Raw genomic sequence first — 20393 nt, forward strand, 5'->3', positions numbered from 1 at the left:
CAGTATTGAAAGAAGCGACTCCCCATAGAGGATGTGGTGTTCGTGCAATTAGTAGATGGAGTCCAGTCGTGTTTAAAATTTATAAAAAAAAAAGAAAAAAAAAAAAAAGAAATCACTTGGTGTTTTGAAAAGAGCCACAGTCCTCTGACAAAGCAGAACCGCCAGCTATAATTCTTCTTGACATACAATGAAGACTCCCTCCAAGGCCCCCAATTACAGACTTTCCCCTCAGTCCAAAACACTTTTCCGCTGGACTGCCAGTCCTCCATTTCCTTTTTCCCTTTTTTTTTTGTCTTTTCTTTGTTTCGTTTTTCTTCCGGAAAAATGGCAAAAGGCGAATAGATGAGCGTCAAGGTTATAGACGAAGCACATTTCATCTGTCTTCACCCAGGGAGAAATGAGGGCTGTGAGAATACAACAGAGCCCCTGTTACCTCCAACTCATGGCTCTCAAGGACGCCCGAGCTGGATGAAGCCCACTGTGAGCGACCTGTGTGGCTCCGTTAATGAGGCTGAAAGACGGCCAGAATTCGGAGCTATGAGAAAAGAGAAAGAAGCAGCTGGAAGAAAGAGGCAGAGGAAGGAGTGTGTAGGTGAAAGTGCCCCAGGCTCACGCAGTCCTTCGTTTCATTCTGTTGGCACCATCGCAGCTGAAAACGTTCGTTTCCATCCAGAACCACATCAATTATTGAGATTACATCTGGCGGTGATGGGAAACAAAGAGGAACTGGACAGAGTGGTGTCACCCTCTGGTTTTCAGTGTTCTGGCGAGAAGAGCGTCAGTCGTCGTTCGGTCCAAGACTGATCGCAGCGTTTGTCCAGTCTGGAGAGAGTCCCAAAAGCTGTTTGATCCCCGTCTGACTGTTAGAAATATCCAGTTTCTTCTACTTCGAACATGTTGGCTTTTCCAAAAATTTGGGTTGATTTTTTTTTTCCTAAATTTGACCTTCAGAAAGTACTGCCCAAGTTCAGACTCTGTACAGTCCCCGTTAGGAGCCACACGAGTTTGGAGCCAACTTTTCTCTCCCAGGTCCTCAAGAATGGACTGACAGAGCATAAAAAAGTGTTTTTAGATTTGTAAAGATTCCAGTTTTTTATCCATTAACATGCTCAACATATAAAAAAGTATATCAGATTTACTTACTATAAGAATTTATATGGAGAAATAGTCCAAATTCTAACAGGAATTAAAATGTGAAGAGGAGAGACTTTTCTATAAGTTTAAAAAAGCAGCCAGCAGTGAAAAGAGCTGGATTTTAAATGTCTGTTAAAGTTGTAAAGGTTAAAGCTGAAGGTGGCCTTGCTGACTGGTCAGACTGCTAGACTTGTGACCCGGTGGATTCTTCCTCCGTGTTATTGACCCACGTGGGATCTGTGGCGGGTTGGTCTCTGCGGGCTTCAGCTGCTGACTGCCTGCAGGGTCGAGCGGCTCGTCTGCCACCGTGTAACTGCTGTACGATTAAATTCACAGGGAGTTTGTCCATCAATATACCGTTTGTACGGATGTGACACCGGGCCACAAAGGTCGTGTCTCGGCAGCGTCTGAATCCCGTCACTCATGTAAACTTAATGAAGTTCATGCATTTTGCAGAGTTCAGTAAATGGGAGGTCGCAGTGAGACGGGTGGACTCTTTTGAACTGGACCCGCCTCTCAGGTCCGTGAAGGCTTTTTTATGTCTTTTTAAATCAGAAGCAGCGGATGCAGTTTCACCCGGAGCCACATAAATTTATTTATAATGAAATGAGAAGCCATTAAAAAGTCATTGCGCAGGTCGCTGTGCGGTTGGTTCCACTCAGTCTGCCCGACCACCTCCGGACATCCAGGAGCCCAGACGGAACGGACAGGACAGACTCTCCAGCAATTCAGCTTCCCAGCATTTGCTCACGGTCTTACCAGCTTGGATCAATAGGCACTCTGAGACCGGCCATTACCCCATAAACATGCCTGAGCTCTGGCTCCAGACTTTTACTCTGCGCTTGTAATGGAGAAGAAGAAAAATGGCAATCGAAAAAGTTGTGTTGGCTGTAGTTTGTTGCCAGGGCAGCCCCTGAATGCATCATTAGAGCTGACACATTAATGTGCTAATATAAGGCTGCTGCCTGCTGTTGGGCTCGTTATAGTGATTAGGAAATGACCCAGTTTTGAAGTTCAAACATTAGGGACTGGTTTTGCTGGGAGTTAGAACACGTGTCAGAGTCACATCCAGTGATAGGCATTCATTTAATATCTATTGTAAAAACACGAGGAAGCATTCCATCTATATATTGTGAGGTTTGGAGCCCGAAAGTAATCACATGTTTGTCACATGACCTCCATTGTTATTCACTGATATCATTGAATTTAACTTCATTCTGAAATGACTCTTTTACAGTCTGTGCTTTATCTGCGACCTAGATATAAAAGATTAGACAATTGTTGCTCTCTTGTGATTAAATTAGTTTGAAACAATGAAAATATTGTGGATAAAAACAGTCTTGTAGGGGCTTCCAAGGGCTGCCAGCAGCAAAAGAACACACACTCACCTCAGTGTGTCCTGTCGACGTCCTCGTCTTTCACCTCTGTTGTTTGCAACCAGTTGTCTGTCTTCACCTAAAGGACAGTTCTGCAGCCATGTTTGTGGGTTCGCGAGTAGATGGAAGGTTCTGTGCAGCTGAGAATAACAAATACAGTGGGACCTCTACTTATGAATTTAATTTGTTCCAGAAGTTGTTTCGTAACCTGTAAATTACGTAAGTAGAGACGCGTTTTCCATTTAAATACCCTAATCCGTTCCAAGCCCCCAAAACTTCGGACATATTTTTTTTAATGAATCATAAAAATGCATCAAAACATGTTACAATTAGATCACCACACAATAAATGTAGGAATTCGGTGCAAGGCTTCTCCAGGAACAAAATTAACTTTATTACAGGCTAATGTTACATTAGCCGTCATTACTAGCAACAAACGTTAACACTTGTGGTAACACCGCCATCTAATGGACAAACATACGAACACCCACAATAAATAAAATTAAACGAAGATGACGCTGGGATACACACAAACTTGTACAGATTGACGTCCCTCCTAGCCAATGGGATGACAGGAAGATGCTAGGCGATAGCCAATGGCAGAGCAGCTACAAGCATGTTTGCGTTCGCTAAACTCCGCGAGCTGCGAGTAGCAGCGGTAGCGTGTTTTTGACCTTCGTATCCTGAAATTTCTTTCTTTTGACTTTAAATCACCTTAAAATAACTCAATAAATGGCGAGCAAGGCAAAGGTGTTGAAAGGATAATAAGAGAGAGATACGAGGTGTAAGCAGTGCTTATAAAAGGAAGTGATGTATATTCTGCTAATCTGGGATCAGGGATTGGCTATGAAGGATTTATGGTGTTGTACATAAGAATGGGGCAGCGCCACACCTGAACATCCATTATTATTCCAACATCTCTCTCTCGAAGCTCACACACGATGGATGGGCTGCTGTTAATGGCTTTGGGTTGAAACTGTTTGCTATTAATGAACTGACGTTGTATTTAAGAAAAGGTGCAACTGGACATTGACTGAAGGAACACAGTCGTTTATCATCCGATTACCAGCAGAATAATAATGAATGGAGCCAGTATGGAAAGAATGGTTCATACCGTGGATTCAAAGAGGAAGCTTGTACCTGGTGCAGCCTAAAACAAACAGGCGCTTTAACAGGAAGTCTGGAGAACTGTTTCCTGTTTGTGTCACAGCCCTGCAACACTGTTCTAATTAGTGTCATTGTACTCTTGTGCACTCTAACGTCTCAGTGAAAAACCTTATTGGAGATGAGGGGCAGCAAAAAACAACCCCAAAAAATCTGAAATTAAAGCAAGACATGAATAAAAAGCGACCCTCCGGCGTCGCTTGTAATTGGTTCCATTAGTGTTTCTGTGCTTGACTTCTGCCAGAGCCAGTTCGTACTGCAGCTTTTCATTGTTCCAATCTTACAGCCATTATGATTGTTTGTGTGTTTAAGTGTCATTTAGGAGACATAAAAAGAAAAGAGCTGCACTGAATTGAGCTGAAATCGGAGCCTATTTATCCAAGCTGCACATTGTGCTAAATGGCTTTAATGACTTCAGGCTGAAGTCCTACAGAGGGCGGGGTCATGTAGAGGGCGGAGTCCCGTAATGGGTGGGGCCCTGCGGTGGGCGGGGCCAGGCGAGTGCCTGTTGTGAATGCTCGGTTCCCTCATTAATCTGTGTCCTAATGAATTTTGAGCTGAAATTGACATTTAGTTTGACAATCTGATCATTAATTTTACTTTTGACTTTTAAGCTGAACTAAATGTAAATAATTTGTGCATTTTAAGCACAACGGCACGGCGGGAACGTAATCCTCAGATTTTTAATTTATTTTTAACTTGTTTTTAATCGCTTCATAAATATTTAGAGGCAAGCGTTGCTGGCGGGCTTAAATGGAAATGAAATTTCACCTCTCGTAAATAGCTAATAGTATAATCCTCTGTGTATGATATTTGCTCTGTGCTCGTAGCATCTGCATGTGTTTATGTCACGGCTGCACGTAGTTCAGGCTGTAATTACACAGCCAGTCTGACGTGCACACCGTCAGGTAGCTGCTCTTTGAACTTTCTCAGGCTTCCGAGCCCCACGTGGTGAGTGCTCGCTACCAGGGAGAGAAGGAGAAGAGAGCGAGAGAGATGGGCTGGGGGCTAAACTCGGCCCCCCTTTAAAGATTTAGCTGGCTCACAGAGGGGAGTCATTAGAGGCAGGGGCCCCCGCATCTCCACAAGTTTCACATCAGCACCAGTTTGTTGCATTGTCAGAAGATTAAAGGCACTTTTTTGAAAGCCATTTTTCATATTCTGTGTGATTGATCTCACATCTCTCAGTCGTTCCTTCACCAGCTCTGACTATCAGACGGTCTCTCCATTAAATCGTTAATCGCCGATGATGACAAAGATGATGATAATGATGGATCCACACTAATTCTGCAGTTTAATTCAGTTTTTTTTTCATTGCCATCAGTGTAATAACCAGCATCACAACCTATAGAGGGTGGTCTGTGTGCAAACTTTTACAGTATTAAATGGGTTTCATTTCTTTAAACTATGAATTTCTGTTTCCAGTGTGTGAAGCAGCAGCTGAGTCTCTATTTTCTAGCCTCTGATTTAACTTCCTCCTGCATTTTCTTGATTGTGCAGCCCTGTTTTGTGCTGGTCAACAGTCCTTTACCCCCACAGGTTTCTGCCCCCCTCCCCTCAGGTTCCTGAACTATAATTACAGCATTTGATTGTCCTCAGATTGAGCGCAGGAGTGTGTAACCATGATGTGGCTGCACTCCTCCGCTGCTGCTGCAGCTAATGAGCGAGGCTGGTAGTTTCCCGCTGCTGCAGATTTATTGCCTCGCTCACTTCACCCCTGCGGCCGCATTCCTGTATATTAAAAAACAATAAATAATGAAGTTTACCCTGCAAGTTCAGCACCTCAGGTCTTTTAGAGATGAACACAGCAGTGCTAAATAACAGTCAGGGTGGACTATTGATATAATAGTAGGGGTCGAATCCCTCAAATGGATGCCGTGTCCCTGCAGGTCCCCGCTGGGGAGGGTGACGGCAAATCTGCCCTGTTGCAATTTCTGCAAGCAGGAAAGATGCAAACGGGATTGCAGCACATCAAAGTTGCACCTAATGATGAGATAGCACAGATGGTAGCACACTCCAGAGGAACGCGTGCCGTGCGTTTACCGCCTCGCTTCAAAGACTGGTGGTCGGGGGGGCCGGGGTCTTTGTAGATGAAAGATTTTATCCGCCGCCTCACTTTTTTTTGTCACTTTAATAAAGGTGGCAATTAACAACCGCTCTCTGTATTGATTTAAAAGAGTAATTTCTTTGTTCAACAGTGTCTGTAAACACAATATTGGGATTCTCATTATTACGCTGCAATACTTCTAATCTAATATTCTACTTTAATTAATATTGTATTCCACAATGTGTATTATATCCCTAAAAATAGTCAATCACATGCATTTAATCTTATCCTAACTTTTCCTGACACCTAAATTGATTAGGTTTCTTTTTTTAAATATATCTATCTTGCATTAGCATGTTTATATCTAGTTCCAATCACCACAGTATACTTGTGTCATAATATTGGGAATTTGGTTGGTTGCCATAAGTCTTATTTATTATCTTATATGATATAACTGAATGTGTAATATTGCTGTGCATTAAAAAGGAAAAATGGCATGGCTGCATAACGCTCGGTTAAACACAGTTAGGGACGAATAAAAATGTGTGATGGATATAATTTCAGCTGCAGCAGCTCGAATCGGCTCCAAATTAACCCTTAATAATGGCTGAAATAAGAGAGAGAATCAGCCATGGGAATGAATTATGACAAATGTTGTGTCGTAATATTCTATATTACCGTATATATGGGTGTGGGGGTCATCAAACCCAAATATAAATCTTATTATCAATAACTGAAGATTTTGTTCGTACTAGTCTGTTTCATAAGGGTAGTTTATGATATATTTTAGAGGTTTTTGCAGTTATTGGCATTCTGATCTTCTGGTAGTATATTTATTCTTTTAAATGAGATCAAATACTCTCTAGAGACATTGATTTTAAAAATGCCACTTAAATCTCTTTAGGGAAATCTCAGTAAACTAAGGAATTTCTCCAAAAAGGCCCGTCTTTCCTGTTTTCCTCAGTGTTACGCTGCGCACTGCGTAGGTGTGACGCCAGTTTGAGTGTTTATGGAGTATCACATGCACGCACAACAATGCTAATGGTCCACAAAGGTCCACAAACCCAGCGGCTCTTGCATGGAGTCACGGCTGCATGTGACAGTTTTACTGCCGCCTAATTTCCCAGTTGTAATGTGGTCATGGCTCCCAGTTGTGCCCGTGCATGTGTATGCTAATAGCATGACTTCTGTCATCTATCACCTGCAGGCACCTTGTAATTAACCCGTGTGCGTGCACATGCACGCGTGCACGCTGCGGTGTTTGCCGTGACCTCTAACATTCAGATGATTGTGTACACAACCGTAAAAACGCACACCGCTCAGTGTCTATAATTATGCAGATGGGGAGAAAGTATATGGCTAATGAGCAACACAGTCTGAGTCCCCCCCACCCATGTTTCATGAGTCACTAATAGTTTCATTTGCAGTAATTGGTTCCGCCTGCAGCCGTGACTCATAACAAAGGCAGTTGGGTGTAAAACAAATGTACGACACCTTTTGTGTCCACACAGAGAGCCCTTTGGTAACCGAGCCAGGTCTCGACAAACTTGACCTTTCACTTTTCTCATCTCCAGCTTTTCCACCATGTTGCAGCCTTTGATTACACAGAGTTATGGCGTGTCAGCGTTTTAACTGCCGCCGCCATAAAACGGGAGCAGGGAACTCATAAGATGAAGACGGGACGGGGCCTCTGCTGTGACAGCCATTTACTATCCTGGCAATGCAATATTTTAGTACAGTGCACACATAAAGATACGCGACAGCGTTCGCTGCAGATATTTACGAGAGCCAAACTTTATTGGCAAATTATCAATGTAAAACTTTCTTCCATTCGCATGATTCATGCTGAAAACCTGACAAGAGCCGCTAACCTCAGCCCCTGATGCAGTTTCCTTTGGTTTGTTTGTCCTTAAAAAATGTCTTTGAGTGCAGTTGGAAGGCCGACGTGCACACAAAGGTTCCGCTGGTCCGTCAGTGACTGCAGCATTTCTGGGTTAGCCTGCTGGTCCAGGCTGTCATGGCTGACAAGGAGACCCTGAGTGGGATGATGTTTGTTATGGAGATTAAATTTAGCGCAGTGTTATCACTTTTGGATAGGTTAGAAGCCATTTTTGATAGACAACAGCAATGTGTATTTATGGTCAGCGAAGCAGGATAAACATTAAAGAGAAGATGTTTGAATACTCCCGAGGCATTGTGGGTGACGAGATTGTTTCTTTACTTTTCCGGTTTATTCGCCATAAAGACGTTGGCAGAGCTGGTCCAGTGTTTGTGTTTGCTTGGCCTGATGATATAAATACCTCCTGACAGGAGTTTGACTCCGAGCACTTTCCCATCGATTCAGATGCAGTTTACGGAATGTTCTGCATAAACTTTATCATCTCTTTCTCCGCCGCCCACATCATTCTGGCTCAACCGCTCGGAGCCGGAGGTCGCGGTGCAGCAGCAGCACCTATTTTCCCCTGTCGCACGTGACGCGTTTGATCGAAGGTAACTGACGAGGAGGCTGGAGTGAGTCACTTTTTGTTTTGCACGTTGTGGATCCGTGCATGCTCATTTGGTCTGCGGGCCCACAGGAAGCTGCGTTTGGCTTCCCAACGCGAAGATGTTGATCCAGGACTTTCCTCCAGAAGCCTGTCGCCTGAGGGATTAGCAGGATGAGGGTTCCCTCTCTGTGAGGTCAGCAGTCGTATTTTCACTTTTCGCTTGTGAATTAGTCGATCATGAAAAATGAGGTACTTCCATTCATGGACCTGCAGCCGTCTGGTGAAGACCTTATTCCGAGTCTGCTCCCGTCGTCATGGGGAAATGGTCGCGTTCAGAATTCACCTGGCGAACTGGCGCCGTTCACCGTAGTTTTCCTGAGTTTGAGGGTTTGTGATGACCTCAGGGGGTGGAAGTTGTCTGCAATGACATGACTGGAACAACATCCTTCAGTTTCTGCTCCAGATCTTCTAGCTCAGCTTCCAAGCACCCATGTTCCCAGTTAGCTGTTTGTGTTCCCTTCTCACCAGATTCCAGGTTGGAATTGTCTCCATGAGTATTTAAATTAAATCCCGCTCACACCTGATATACAGGAACCCACAACCCACACGTCCCACCAGCGCTGCTATTCTTAGTCACTCCCTCAGTGCTCATTCCTCCTCCCGTGTGTCCTCTGGGAGATTTCTCCAGACATCCGAAAGCGTAGCTGCTGTAATTAATGTCCTGCACAGAGGAGCTGCTCATGACTCTCAGTCATAATCTGCCAGGTTATTAGAAGGTGAGATTCAGCTACTTCCACTTATGTGCTTCACTCTGAGTGGAGCAGCTTGAGCTGTCATCATGATGTCCACTTCTCTGCGGACACCGTAGACATTTCCGATGAATAGGAAGCACTACTCACACTCAGCTCACTCTGTACTTCAGGGGGCAGCTGGTAATGTCATTTGCATTAATCTAATATTAATATTAATAATCTAATAAAGCATTACAGGTCCTGTTCCATATGTAACACAGTGGTAGGAGCCCCCAGACCCTCCGGGAACCACAACAGCTGACACTGATCAGGTAGTCGCCCAGCCAGCTAATGAACGGTATATGAATATAAAGTGTTTTTGTCTAAGGATATAGGGGTTTGAAAGTAAAAAAATAATTAGGTTTTCAGGCAAATTCCTTCTTTTTGTTTATTTTTACATACTAGAAATCACCTTTCACCAGATTATCAAGCTTTGGGTTTATCTGCTAGAATAAATCAGGAGACCAGGCCAAAAAAATGACGTTCCAACTTGATGGGCAACAGTTTATGTGTCGATTAAAAACAAGCAGAATGAGATTCTTCTCACCACAATGATAATTTAGCGAAACCATGGAAACGAGAGTCAACCTTTACACTTATCTGGCCCAAGAATCATTGCTGTTGGAGAATTATTATGCAATATTTTGTACTGCCAGTTCTTATTTTCACACACACTTACGGCCCCCTCCCACACAAACACCCCCCCCCCCCACACACACACACACACACACGCACACACACATCTTTGCTCTGATAATATCTCACTTGCATAAAAAAGACACGACGCCTCCATTCATCCGCAGCTCAGGGTTACCATTGACAAATCCAAGGTTGTGTGTTGGCAAAAACAGGCCTCCTTCCTGTTTTTGGATGGATTTAACTTTCTTTTGGCAGTGAGCTCCTTCCCTCAGCGATGCGCTTGTTGATTGTCCTCCAGTTTAAATACAGACATCAAGCGTAGGTGCTGCAGATCCTAGAATTAAACATCCGGCCTCATTATTGGAACACGAGTATCTGGAACTGTTCTTGTTAATGAAAGAATATTTAAACTGACGGGAGATGTGCTGCTCTCCGCTAGCCGCTGGTATGGAAGCAGCTTTAAATTAGCCTGCTGTTTTTGCACGCCAGCCTCCAGTTCTCTGGTGGTTTCTTTGAAATGTCCTAATTTAAATCTGTCCTCTATACGCTGATGCTGAGGCCTCGTTAGATTTGGATGAGCCAATCACACGACTCCGGTGCTGCTGTTATGGATTCATTTTCATCTGTCAAATTGAACGAGGGCTTTGTTTGCCAAAGTCCAACTCAGTTGTTGGGATTGTGCTTTGGGCAGCTTCGCGACCCCACTGAAAGTTGGGTTGGACTGATCTGGATTTGACCTTTATTTTGATGAGAGAGACCTGGTTCTGATAGAACGAGCAGATGGCTTTAAAAAAAAAAATTTAATTATAAGAATTGGGACGTCTGGAGCTTGTAAGTGGTTCTGAGATAAATCTTGGCGCACAGAGGGGAAGACGCGTCTGTGACCCCCACCATCATCAGTTGTTGTTAGGCTCAGCTCTGGAGATGCCATCCGTCCTTCTGTACCTTCTCGTGGGGACGCTGCGTAAATGTCAGGCAGATGCTTCAGAGTTCGTCACAATATGCCATCCTATGACATCAGGTCATCATTTATTCACACGTGTGCTGCCCTGAGCACCGTCCTCAGGCCTCCATAGATCCTGAAAGATCCATGAGATAGAGTTTCCAGCCCTTTTTCTTGTTCTTTTGCTCCAAGAGCCGACCTTTGAAAATATCAGATCTCTGTCAAAAGGAAATTATGCAGCCGCATGCTTTAATCCTGAGCAGCCGCCGACACCGCTGACTTATTCATTAAGTCCGTATTTACAGCACTGGCAGGATACACACACGGCACTTGAGGTCAATTTGACTGACTGGCTCCTTACAGGATGTTTTTCTTACAGCACCAGAACATGAGATGATGGTGAAACTGTTTATTGCGCGTTGCAGCTCTTTCGTTATTCTTCGGGCTTCATTTTCTCCTCCTTCCCCCCCCCCTTAAGCCCTTTGGCCTCTTGTCTCCGGCCAGCCGAGCAGCACTGCAGCACCAGGAGTATTAAGATCCAGACCCAGAAGGTTTCGATGGTATCAGCATTTGCAGCAAATTCAGGCAGCTCTTATATTTGCAGTTCCCAGTTTCATGATGGTCCTGCTGGGCTTGATGTCCTCTGGGGTTTGTTCATGAATTGTGCTAATTCATTTAGAAGCTGAATGGATCCAGAAGTGAAAAGCTACCGCTAATATTAACAGCAAACCCCATCATTAAAGTGGGCCATAGTCCCTCTGTGTGATGTGAGACCTGGAAAGCAGGCTTGGTTTTTCTACTAGAGGTAAAAGAAAAGAGAGAGAGGAACAAAAGAGGGGACCTCTGTGAGACAGACGCACAGAGGTTCAACCAACATCACACTCGAGGGAAATCTCAGCAGGCAATAATCCAGCCTGAGGTGTTCTGCTCCATCTTCGCCTCGCACAATTACAATACGACCACACAGATATTGAGCAGCCGCCCCCCCCCTGACATCTCTGACCCAACATGCTCCCTCACTGTAACCTGGTTTTATTTGAGTCAAGCAAACATGACATTAAAAACCATTTTAACCTCATTTGATGTCAATCTGACCAACTGGGCCTCCCCCTCATCTGAGCAACAATTATGGGCTGTTTCTGTCTGTCTCCAGTTTCTTTAATGGATAATAAACTCTTAACGACTGAAAATGTGAATGTGTGTGATCGCAAGTCGTCTCTGGACACTAAATGATTTCTTGAATGTCATTTTTGACAGCTTTTCTAAGCAGGAGCCCCCAACCCTGTTGGATTATGGTTTCATAGAGTGTGTGTGTGTGTGTGTGTGTGTGTGTGTGGGTGTGTTCTTGTACCTGCTCCATTTTCAGTCCTCACAACTTCAAAGGAGTTTTTGAAGATTAAGTTGTTTAAAGTCGTCGTTTTAAGGTTGAGGTTAGAATTGGGTTTAGGGTCAGGGTTTTAGAGGGTTAGTTGGGATTGTGGGGGTAAGGAGCTGGGGAATGTATTACGTCTATGAAAGTCCTCACAAATATAGAATTACATGTGTGGGGATGAAGTGGATAACCTTTAACCTCTGGGAAAACCCCCGTTAGAGCTTCCTCGTCATTTAGGGCATCTGTGTTTGCCTGAACAACTGAATAAATATCTGCATGTAAATATTTACTTCAGTCTAATTCAAAGATTAATTTAAAGCCTGAGAAAGAAATTCAGCTTCAGTGGAGGTGGTGCAGAAAATAAATTAGTTTAGCAATCATTCATTTAATTTTAAATATGCTCACGTTTTTGTGCAGAAAATGCTTCTGTTCAATTTAAATGAATCTGAAACACACACACACACACACACACACACACACACACACACACACACACACACCCTGGTATTTGTCCTTCACCAGAACACATATGATGTAAGTCAGTTGAGAAGATGAATCAGGCTAATGAAGCACCAGGGAGAAGACTTCAGAGTTTAGATGGTGTCAGCACTGGTGGAGGCTGAGACTAAAATCCAGCATCTGGAGAGGACTTTTTTTAAAAAGTGAAAATTATCCGACACACTCAATCCTCACTGTGACGGTAAAAGATTTAATAGGCAGATTTTCTGAGACATTCTGTTATGTATTATTCTGTCTGCAGCATTTGAAAGGAGCCTCTTCTCTCTGTGGGTACCCACCAGCTACCTTTGAACCTGTTTCCATCCTTTTCTCTCACAATTTGTGTTGGGCTGCTCAAGAATATGGATCTGATGAGCTGATAAACAACACTGACTTTTTTTTAGTTTTCTTAGCTGGGGCTAGCTAAACAAAGGTTAGCACGCTGAGCGTGAGGGTGGTGGAATGTTTGTGTAATAATGTATTCATTATAGTGTGAATAATCCCACACCGAACATACCTTCAGTTACATCACAGCAGCCTTTATTAGCTGGTCTGATTAGATGGTCTTGCGTGTTCATCATTTTAATGACTGTTTTAATGAATGTTATTATGCTGAGCAGCAAGGACACGTTCAAAAATGGCCTCGGAGACGCTTTCTGTGCGAAGGACTGGGTCTTTTATGGACGCTGGAGTATTCTGGGTGTTTTTGAGAACGTAGAATCCTTCAGGTTCAGCTTTCCTTCACTTTGACAAAAGGCTCAGTGTCATTTTCAAGGCAGAGTAAAAACTGGATATTTAGTCTTGGTCCATTTCTTTGCTTGACATGTGGGGAGAGAAGCTGAGATCTCTGGTGTCGCACAAACGTTTGAGCTGTAATTTATAATGTATTTAAAGACAGGAATGAATAATTCCTTTAATACTGATTATCTGTTCATCTTTAACTATTGTTCTTAGCAGCTAACAGCTCCTGATGATTTTTAACATAACATAAACCACCTGAAAATGAAAAAACAAATGGAAAGACACGTCGTGCTTTGAACCACTTTATGAACACAGCAGAAATTTCCAGTTGACTCTTGTATTTGTAAAAACCGTCCTGATAAGTTTTAAATGAACAGCTGCAGGCAGCTTATTCTTATTAATTGTGGGATAAATCAGCATGATGGAGACATATGTCTCAGTCTCGGAAGGGCAGCGAACATGGAATCATCGTTTTTGCTGAAGTGCACTTGAGCAATGTGAATTCTTGTAAACACGAAGGCCCGAACCTTCGTCCTCCACTGGAGAGCTGTGCTCGCCCTCCTGGCGCCACGCTGCTCCCGCTGGAGGTCATCCAGACCTCTGTGCAGTCCCCCAACCGTCACCTCTGGACCGTCAGCGTCTAACTAAATATTCTCCGGATGATTAATAGAAAACATGATTCAGCCATGATGTTTTCATGTGTACTATTGCTAGAATTTGACTTTCACAGTCGATGGTATGGTAATAAATAGTATATACCGGTAGTATAGTAATTACTGTCAGTAAAGGTCATCTATTTAAACATCTGAACATATTTGATATAAAATATACCTCTAATATTAAAATATATACATGAAGTCTTTATGTAAAAGGTAAAACCTCTGTTGTGAGCATTGTATTTAAACAATTTGGTGTATTTTTCCCAGTTTATCCAAGAGGTTACTCCCTTGAGCAGCCTCTGTGCCAGGCTACAAGGCTCAGCATAAATCATTCTCACTCCATGAATCCATAATGTAAACCAAACCATGACTATTACATGGAATGTGCAAATGTAAGACTAATATATGATCAGGAGCTGGGTGTTCTTTACATTTATAATGAAAGGTCTGCAAATGTAGGTGCTCCATCATGATTCCTCATTATTAGCACGTTTCCATGAGCGTTCCTTCCCTCACCCCTCAACATTATGTCTGTTTTTGATAGATGAGAAAATATTTTTAACGTTTACACGAGTGTGTGGGTGGAGCTATGATCAGGATGGATGGGTGGGCAGCTTGAACATGAAGATGATTCACTGAGGAGCACAAATAACCACACATTAACATATCCACTGCTATTCTCTTAACGTGAGTGGAAATAACAAATATTCAAATCTAGTTTGGGCTTTAGCAAACAGACATTAGATATCTGGATCAACTACGTGTTAAGGTTTTTAAAATGAACTTGGTTGGTGTCTTTACTTTGTTGCTGGTCTTGTTATTGTTTCCATAGCGATATCACAGCATCCAGGGCCCAGCTATAATTGTACTATAGACCTCACTTTTTTCTGGGTCTTATTAGCATTAAATTGGTCCAATTTGTGCCCATCCGTCTTCTCTAGCAGCCCAGAATTTGGGCAGATTAGAAACCAAAGTTCTCCGATATGTTGGGGGTGGTCGGTTACTTTCACCTCCTCCGTAATCCCATCAGGAGGTCAAAGCAATCTCTTGGTAATGGGCTGGCTGGAGGAAGGTGTACCCAAAGTCCCACCTTTCTCCGACCTCTGACAGATGCGCTGTGACCTCAGCGTGTGGACAGATGAAGGTCCGGTTAACCCTTCCCCCTCTGCCATCAGTACGAACGGATTAGTGGAGCACAGATACACTCCACCATCATCTCTTTCTCCACGAGCTGCTGATGACTTGGGAAAGGCAACAAGACTTGGGACCAGGAGGTAGTTTAGTGCATGTTAAACAGCACCACGCTGCTCGTTATTCAGGGGGAATACATTAATGATGAGGAGGAGGTTACACGCACTTCTGCTGCGGCTCGCTACCCTGCGACCTTGGGCTGCAGAAGGTGTGGAACTTAGGAAATGCCAGAGGGTTTTCAGGCCTTTTAATAATTAATTGATTGTCTTTCTTTGTATCGCTGCTCATGTGGGATCAAACGGTGATGCAAATAAACCAGAGCAGGTCCAGAATGAGCCCAAACAGCAGCGTGAGACGCAGCACGACCTCACCCCAACTGGGCCAGGAGCACGGCTCCGGAAGAACTGCAGCCCCTCCACCATGAAGAATGTTTCAAGACATTTGGCTTCAAATGAGAATTTCCATCATTGCCTCAACACTATCGACTATTAATTTTCCTTTTCATTTCATACGTTTGTTTTCTCGGCTTGTCTCTCCTGGTCTCATCACTCACATCGATCCTCCATTTTCCACGGCCTCTGTTGCTCCTTCCTTCTCTCTCTCCATTTTCTCCGCTAAAATCAGCCACAGCAATATGAGATTTTTAGCTAATGGAGAGTCACAGCCAGTCTGTCACACTGCCAGTGTGCCTGACTTTATTTATTTGCTGGGAGTCTTTTATACATATATGCTTGTGTGTGTATGTGGGGGGCTGTCAGTCTAATTCCATTTCTATGGCAGATGTGGACCTGCTGTTCTGCCTCAGCGTGTGTTTCGGCAGAGCTTCAGTTAAAGTGAACAGGCTCCTGGGAGCAGAGTGGGGCCCATCCATCCAGCGGCAGACACACACACACTTCGTTTCAGCGACTGATTGAGGGGTTCCGCCCTCACAGCCTGACAGCCCCCAAAGCCAGTCTGACGCCTGAAAGCAGATACATACATGCAGGATCACAAACCTCCTGAATCCAGCCTGATTGCAGTGCTGTGGAAGACGGCCTGATTATTTGGATTCACACTGTTTCCACCTGCTGGAAATTACATTTGGTGGAGACCGACGGCCTCCACGTGCACCTCCCAAACAGAAATGGCCCAACTTTGTCTTGGCTTGTTCTGCTTCATTTATATTGTTTCCACCTCAGCTCTTTTATGGCTATTAATCATCGTGGCATCTCATTTTTGCTGGTGTTTTCCTGGGAGAGGCTGCAGAATGTCGCTGTCGTATGACATTAACTCGTTGCCTCGTGGGGAATAAATATACTTAGGCTTGTGTGACTTCTGCTTGGCAGCAACACGGAGTCGGCTTCTCTCCCGAGGTCATAAACTAAATCTAAATGTTTACAGCCGTGCACAAAGACCGGAGAGGAATATGTCTCATAGGGCTGCAGTTTCGACTCAACTTTAAAGGATTTTGTTTTTCCCCCCTCCAGATTGTGCATTCACACTTCTGCTGAAGTAAAATAAAACCACATGACTTGCACCATTATGGGAATAAATCATCCTTATTATGAGGATGAGGAACAAGACTGGATTGAGCTGCATATTTAATACCGGTAACAGGCCGGAGTTCTACCTCCTTGCAAATGCGCTCAGTCCTCTTCTGCGCTGTTTTGTTTTGGGAAAAATAGAATTTCAGACCATAACTCAACGAAAATTGTCAGAAACATGAAAGAAGTCCACAAACTATCTTGAGTCAAAGTCTTGGGAGTTTTTTAGTGCCTGCTTTTGATCATATCGGATTATCTTCATGAGAATGGAATCATAGATGCTTGAATTATTAATTTCTGGGCTTCACTGCCCTGAAAATAGATGTTTATGGTCCCATATCTCTTGCATATTTAAATAGTCTGATAACATTGGATTGTACATGCCGTCAAGTCTGAATTTTACACATTCTGCCTTATTTTTGTATTAAAAAGGAGCCTTTAAGCATGAACTTGCCCCCTACATTTAGGGTAAATATTCTTTGTGGTGCTACACAAAGCTTTTTCCTTCACTTGTTTCCTGATGATGAGCTGCTGTTGGAAGCCTGACTGATGTCTCCAATATCATCCCAAACTTTCCTCACGGTGCTTCGTGATGAATGACAACAACTGCTCTCTCCTCTTCCCTCCTGCGACCGTTTCACCGTGACGGCGATGGAAGCGCCTCCATTTACGGCGAGTCGCCACCAAATTGCCTGAAGAGGCAGCTTGTGTAATTGCAGGTTTGGGGCGAGGCTGCTTTCATGTCTGTGCGTCTTCAGCGTTTGAGCGAGTGCTCTCCAAAGTGTTGATTTCATAGCAGCAAAGGTTTTTGATGACCACATCACATTTGTACCTTGATTAAGATCTTGGTGTAGGGACAGTAATTATCTGCCAGTTTCTCATCTGAAACTGTGGAAAGGCTCCAGGAAGGGGGGGCATGATGATGCAGCTGCAGCAGATAAAAGTGGGGAAAGATGGATGGACAGAATCTGAGTGGCCATAAGACTGAGAGGAATGGTGCCAAACAAGACACAGCCTGGGAATTACAGCAGCAGGAACCTCTGACGTGTTTATTTTTTTTTCTGCTTGAGCAGATTTTTATATCCTACAGCGATGACACTTGTTTCACCTTCAGTATAGAAGGAACATATCTGCAAATCCCAGAAAATATACCACACTTCACTGAGTTTTACTCCTAGAAAGTGCGATTTTCTTTCCTCTTTCATCCCCTTTTTCTGGAACTATCTGCCTTTGGGAGAATGCACTTTTACCACTTAGTGTTCATCCAAATGGAAATTAGCCTCCAGAGACGGTTAAAGTGAAGCTTCTCACTTCTGCCGAAATGTTGCTGAGGTATAAAGGTCATGTCTGGGAAGAGGCTGGAGCAACGGCACAAGGTCCCCCTGCAGGGGAACCATGGTCAGCCGTACTTCCCCTGCTCTTTCTTTGACTGTTTTCAATATTATATCCAGTAAAAAAAAAAAAAAAAATCATATTGCAATTAAATTTGCCATTGAAAATAATAAAAACATCTTCAGAAATTCTGAAACCATCTTGATTTCAGGTGAATATGCACCTGGATTTCGAGTTTACTGGTGAACATTGATCCAAACAGAGCTTCGGTTTCATGTTGAACTGGAGGAATCCAGAGTGTGTTTCACCATTCACGAAAGAAAGCGCGTCACATTTAAACGGCCGTAGTCGCCACGGGGGCCTTTCTGTGGGATTGTGGTGGCACCGCTGTAATAACTATGGGTTGTATGTAGACAAGCATCAACTATCCACATCTCATAACTTTGTCATAACTTTGCCAGAAATTGATGCCTCTGGCCTCCTGAAAATCACAGCCTGCACTCAGCCATCACTCACACCAGCAGATCTTGGAGATAAAGAGTCAGTTAGGCGGCTCAATTTGTCCATCAAACCTTCCCGGCTGGCTGAACTGCAGTTAAACTGATTGGAGGGGTGGTCGCCGTGTTTGGTTTAATTTCTGAAGCTATTTTGCTAACGTGGGTGTCAGATTCGGATGCTTCGTCTGCTCCGTGTCATGGCCACCCATCCATGAAAGGAAATTGCACATTTTTCTGCACGGCCAGTGATGAAGAGCGAAGAGCTCGTCTTTAATGAGAGCGGCTTCACCGCGGAACCCTCGTTTCATCCATCAGCACCTGCAGGAGGTCATTAAGATTTCACTCTGTTTTCACAGAGCCTCACCGTTATTTCCATGACGCATTCAGTGACGCTTTCAAGCAAATGCTGTTACCTCATTTGCTGGATTGTACACACACACACTCACACACACACACACACACACACTTTCAAATGCCTGTAAAACACAGATGGAAAGTGTTGTAACTTTGCCGTTCCCGGTAATCTCCAATATGAACTCTTGTTGTTTACAGCAGCTCTGCATGAAACAACCCGAGAACATCCAGGCTGCGTGTTTGTGCCGGGGAAATGAAATCAGAATTCCCCAACCTCCACATCTGTTCATTCCACTTCATGCTTACCCTCATCCTATTTTTGGAGGCTTCTTAAAGCCACCCTGTTTCTGTTCATGATATAGTTATAAATGTTTAGATTATTAATGTTTTTTTTTTTACATTATTTGCTGCCATTTTAATGCTCTGATTACGTAATCTTTGATTTTCAGGAGGTGATATCAGTGTTGCTTTAGCAGCTTCTTCTGCTCCTCCGGAGTGGATGAGAACAGTAAGGAAGGACAATAAAACCCCGACAGGCAGCCAGTTTGTCCAGCGTTGTTAACTGGATCTATATTAGCCCAACATTTAGCTGCTGTACTGGAACAAACACTAAATTCTGGTGTTTATTGTCTGTGAGGTTACAAACCTCACAGGCCTTGAGTGGAGTTTCAGTGCAGCACGACAGGCGAGCCACATTTTTCTTTGAGGCTCTTTATCGTTGATCAGTTCATTAGTTGGACTCTCTCCATCTGGCTCCAACATTAGCTGCACTCATTTTCAGATGCTGTATGGAACTCACTCGCTCCTGATCGTTTGTAGGCCTCCTACTTTTCTCACCCCTTTAATACCTCCTTTGATCCATAAGTTCTTCTTCTTGTCTTCTGGTCCGTCTTGCCTGTGTTGCTCCATCTGTCTGTACTTTTTTTGTGTTGATGTTTTTCCCTGCCAAAGCCTCCTCCTCTTCCTCCTCCTCCTCCTCCTCTACCTTTTATTTGGCAAACAGCTGATTGGTTATTGGGCCTGGAGCAGATGTTGTGTATTCCTGGAAGGGCTCCTACCTGAAGGTAACAACATTCCCAGCAAGAGCAGTTTGGAGTTGTTTCGGAGAGACAGATTAATAGTGTTTATTTGAATACATTTAATAGATAAAACAGAACTCTGGATTGTAAGACCTTAAATTTTTATAAATTACACAAGAGCTTCCTTCTACCTTTGTCATGTAATTTGATGTAAGAAAGAGGGATGGATGGGTAGGAGGGTGGGGGGAGGGAGAGATGGAGGAAGGGATGGACGGCTGGATGGAGGGATGAGGGAGAGATGGGTGGGTAGATGATTCGTGGGTGGATGGGTGGGTGGAGGGAGGGAGAGATAGATGGAGGAAGGGATGGATGGCTGGGTGGAGGGATGAGGGAGAGATGGGTGGATAGATGATTGGTGGATGGATGGATGGTAGAGGGAGGGAGGGAGGAGAGATGGATGGATGGATGGGTGGAGGGAGGAGAGATGGATGGATGGGTGGAGGGAGGGAGGGAGGGAGGAGAGATGAGTGGATGGCTGGATGAAAGGATTAATGGATGGATTAATGGGTGGATGCATGGAGGGGTTCATGGATGGATGTAGGGAGGAAGAGAATGATGGGTGAATGG

At 43.9% G+C, this 20393-nt stretch overlaps 1 protein-coding gene across 6 annotated transcripts in view; it reads left to right on the forward strand.

The window, feature by feature from the left end:
* Nucleotides 1-20393, forward strand: part of samd12 (sterile alpha motif domain containing 12) — an 81580-nt gene that overhangs the window by 25493 nt on the left and 35694 nt on the right. The window contains exons 6-7 of one of the 6 annotated variants that reach the window (XM_029845150.1): nucleotides 1591-1654; nucleotides 1771-2734. The exons of the other annotated variants lie outside the window; for them this stretch is intronic. Coding sequence (XP_029701010.1) covers nucleotides 1591-1654; nucleotides 1771-1909 — 203 coding nt within the window. The 3' untranslated portion in view covers nucleotides 1910-2734. Of the gene's footprint in view, nucleotides 1-1590; nucleotides 1655-1770; nucleotides 2735-20393 lie in introns of those variants that run through there. 6 annotated transcript variants of the gene reach the window in all.

This window comes from Takifugu rubripes, chromosome 12, assembly GCF_901000725.2.
Source record: "Takifugu rubripes chromosome 12, fTakRub1.2, whole genome shotgun sequence".
In the NCBI taxonomy this organism is placed as follows: Eukaryota; Metazoa; Chordata; class Actinopteri; order Tetraodontiformes; family Tetraodontidae; genus Takifugu; species Takifugu rubripes.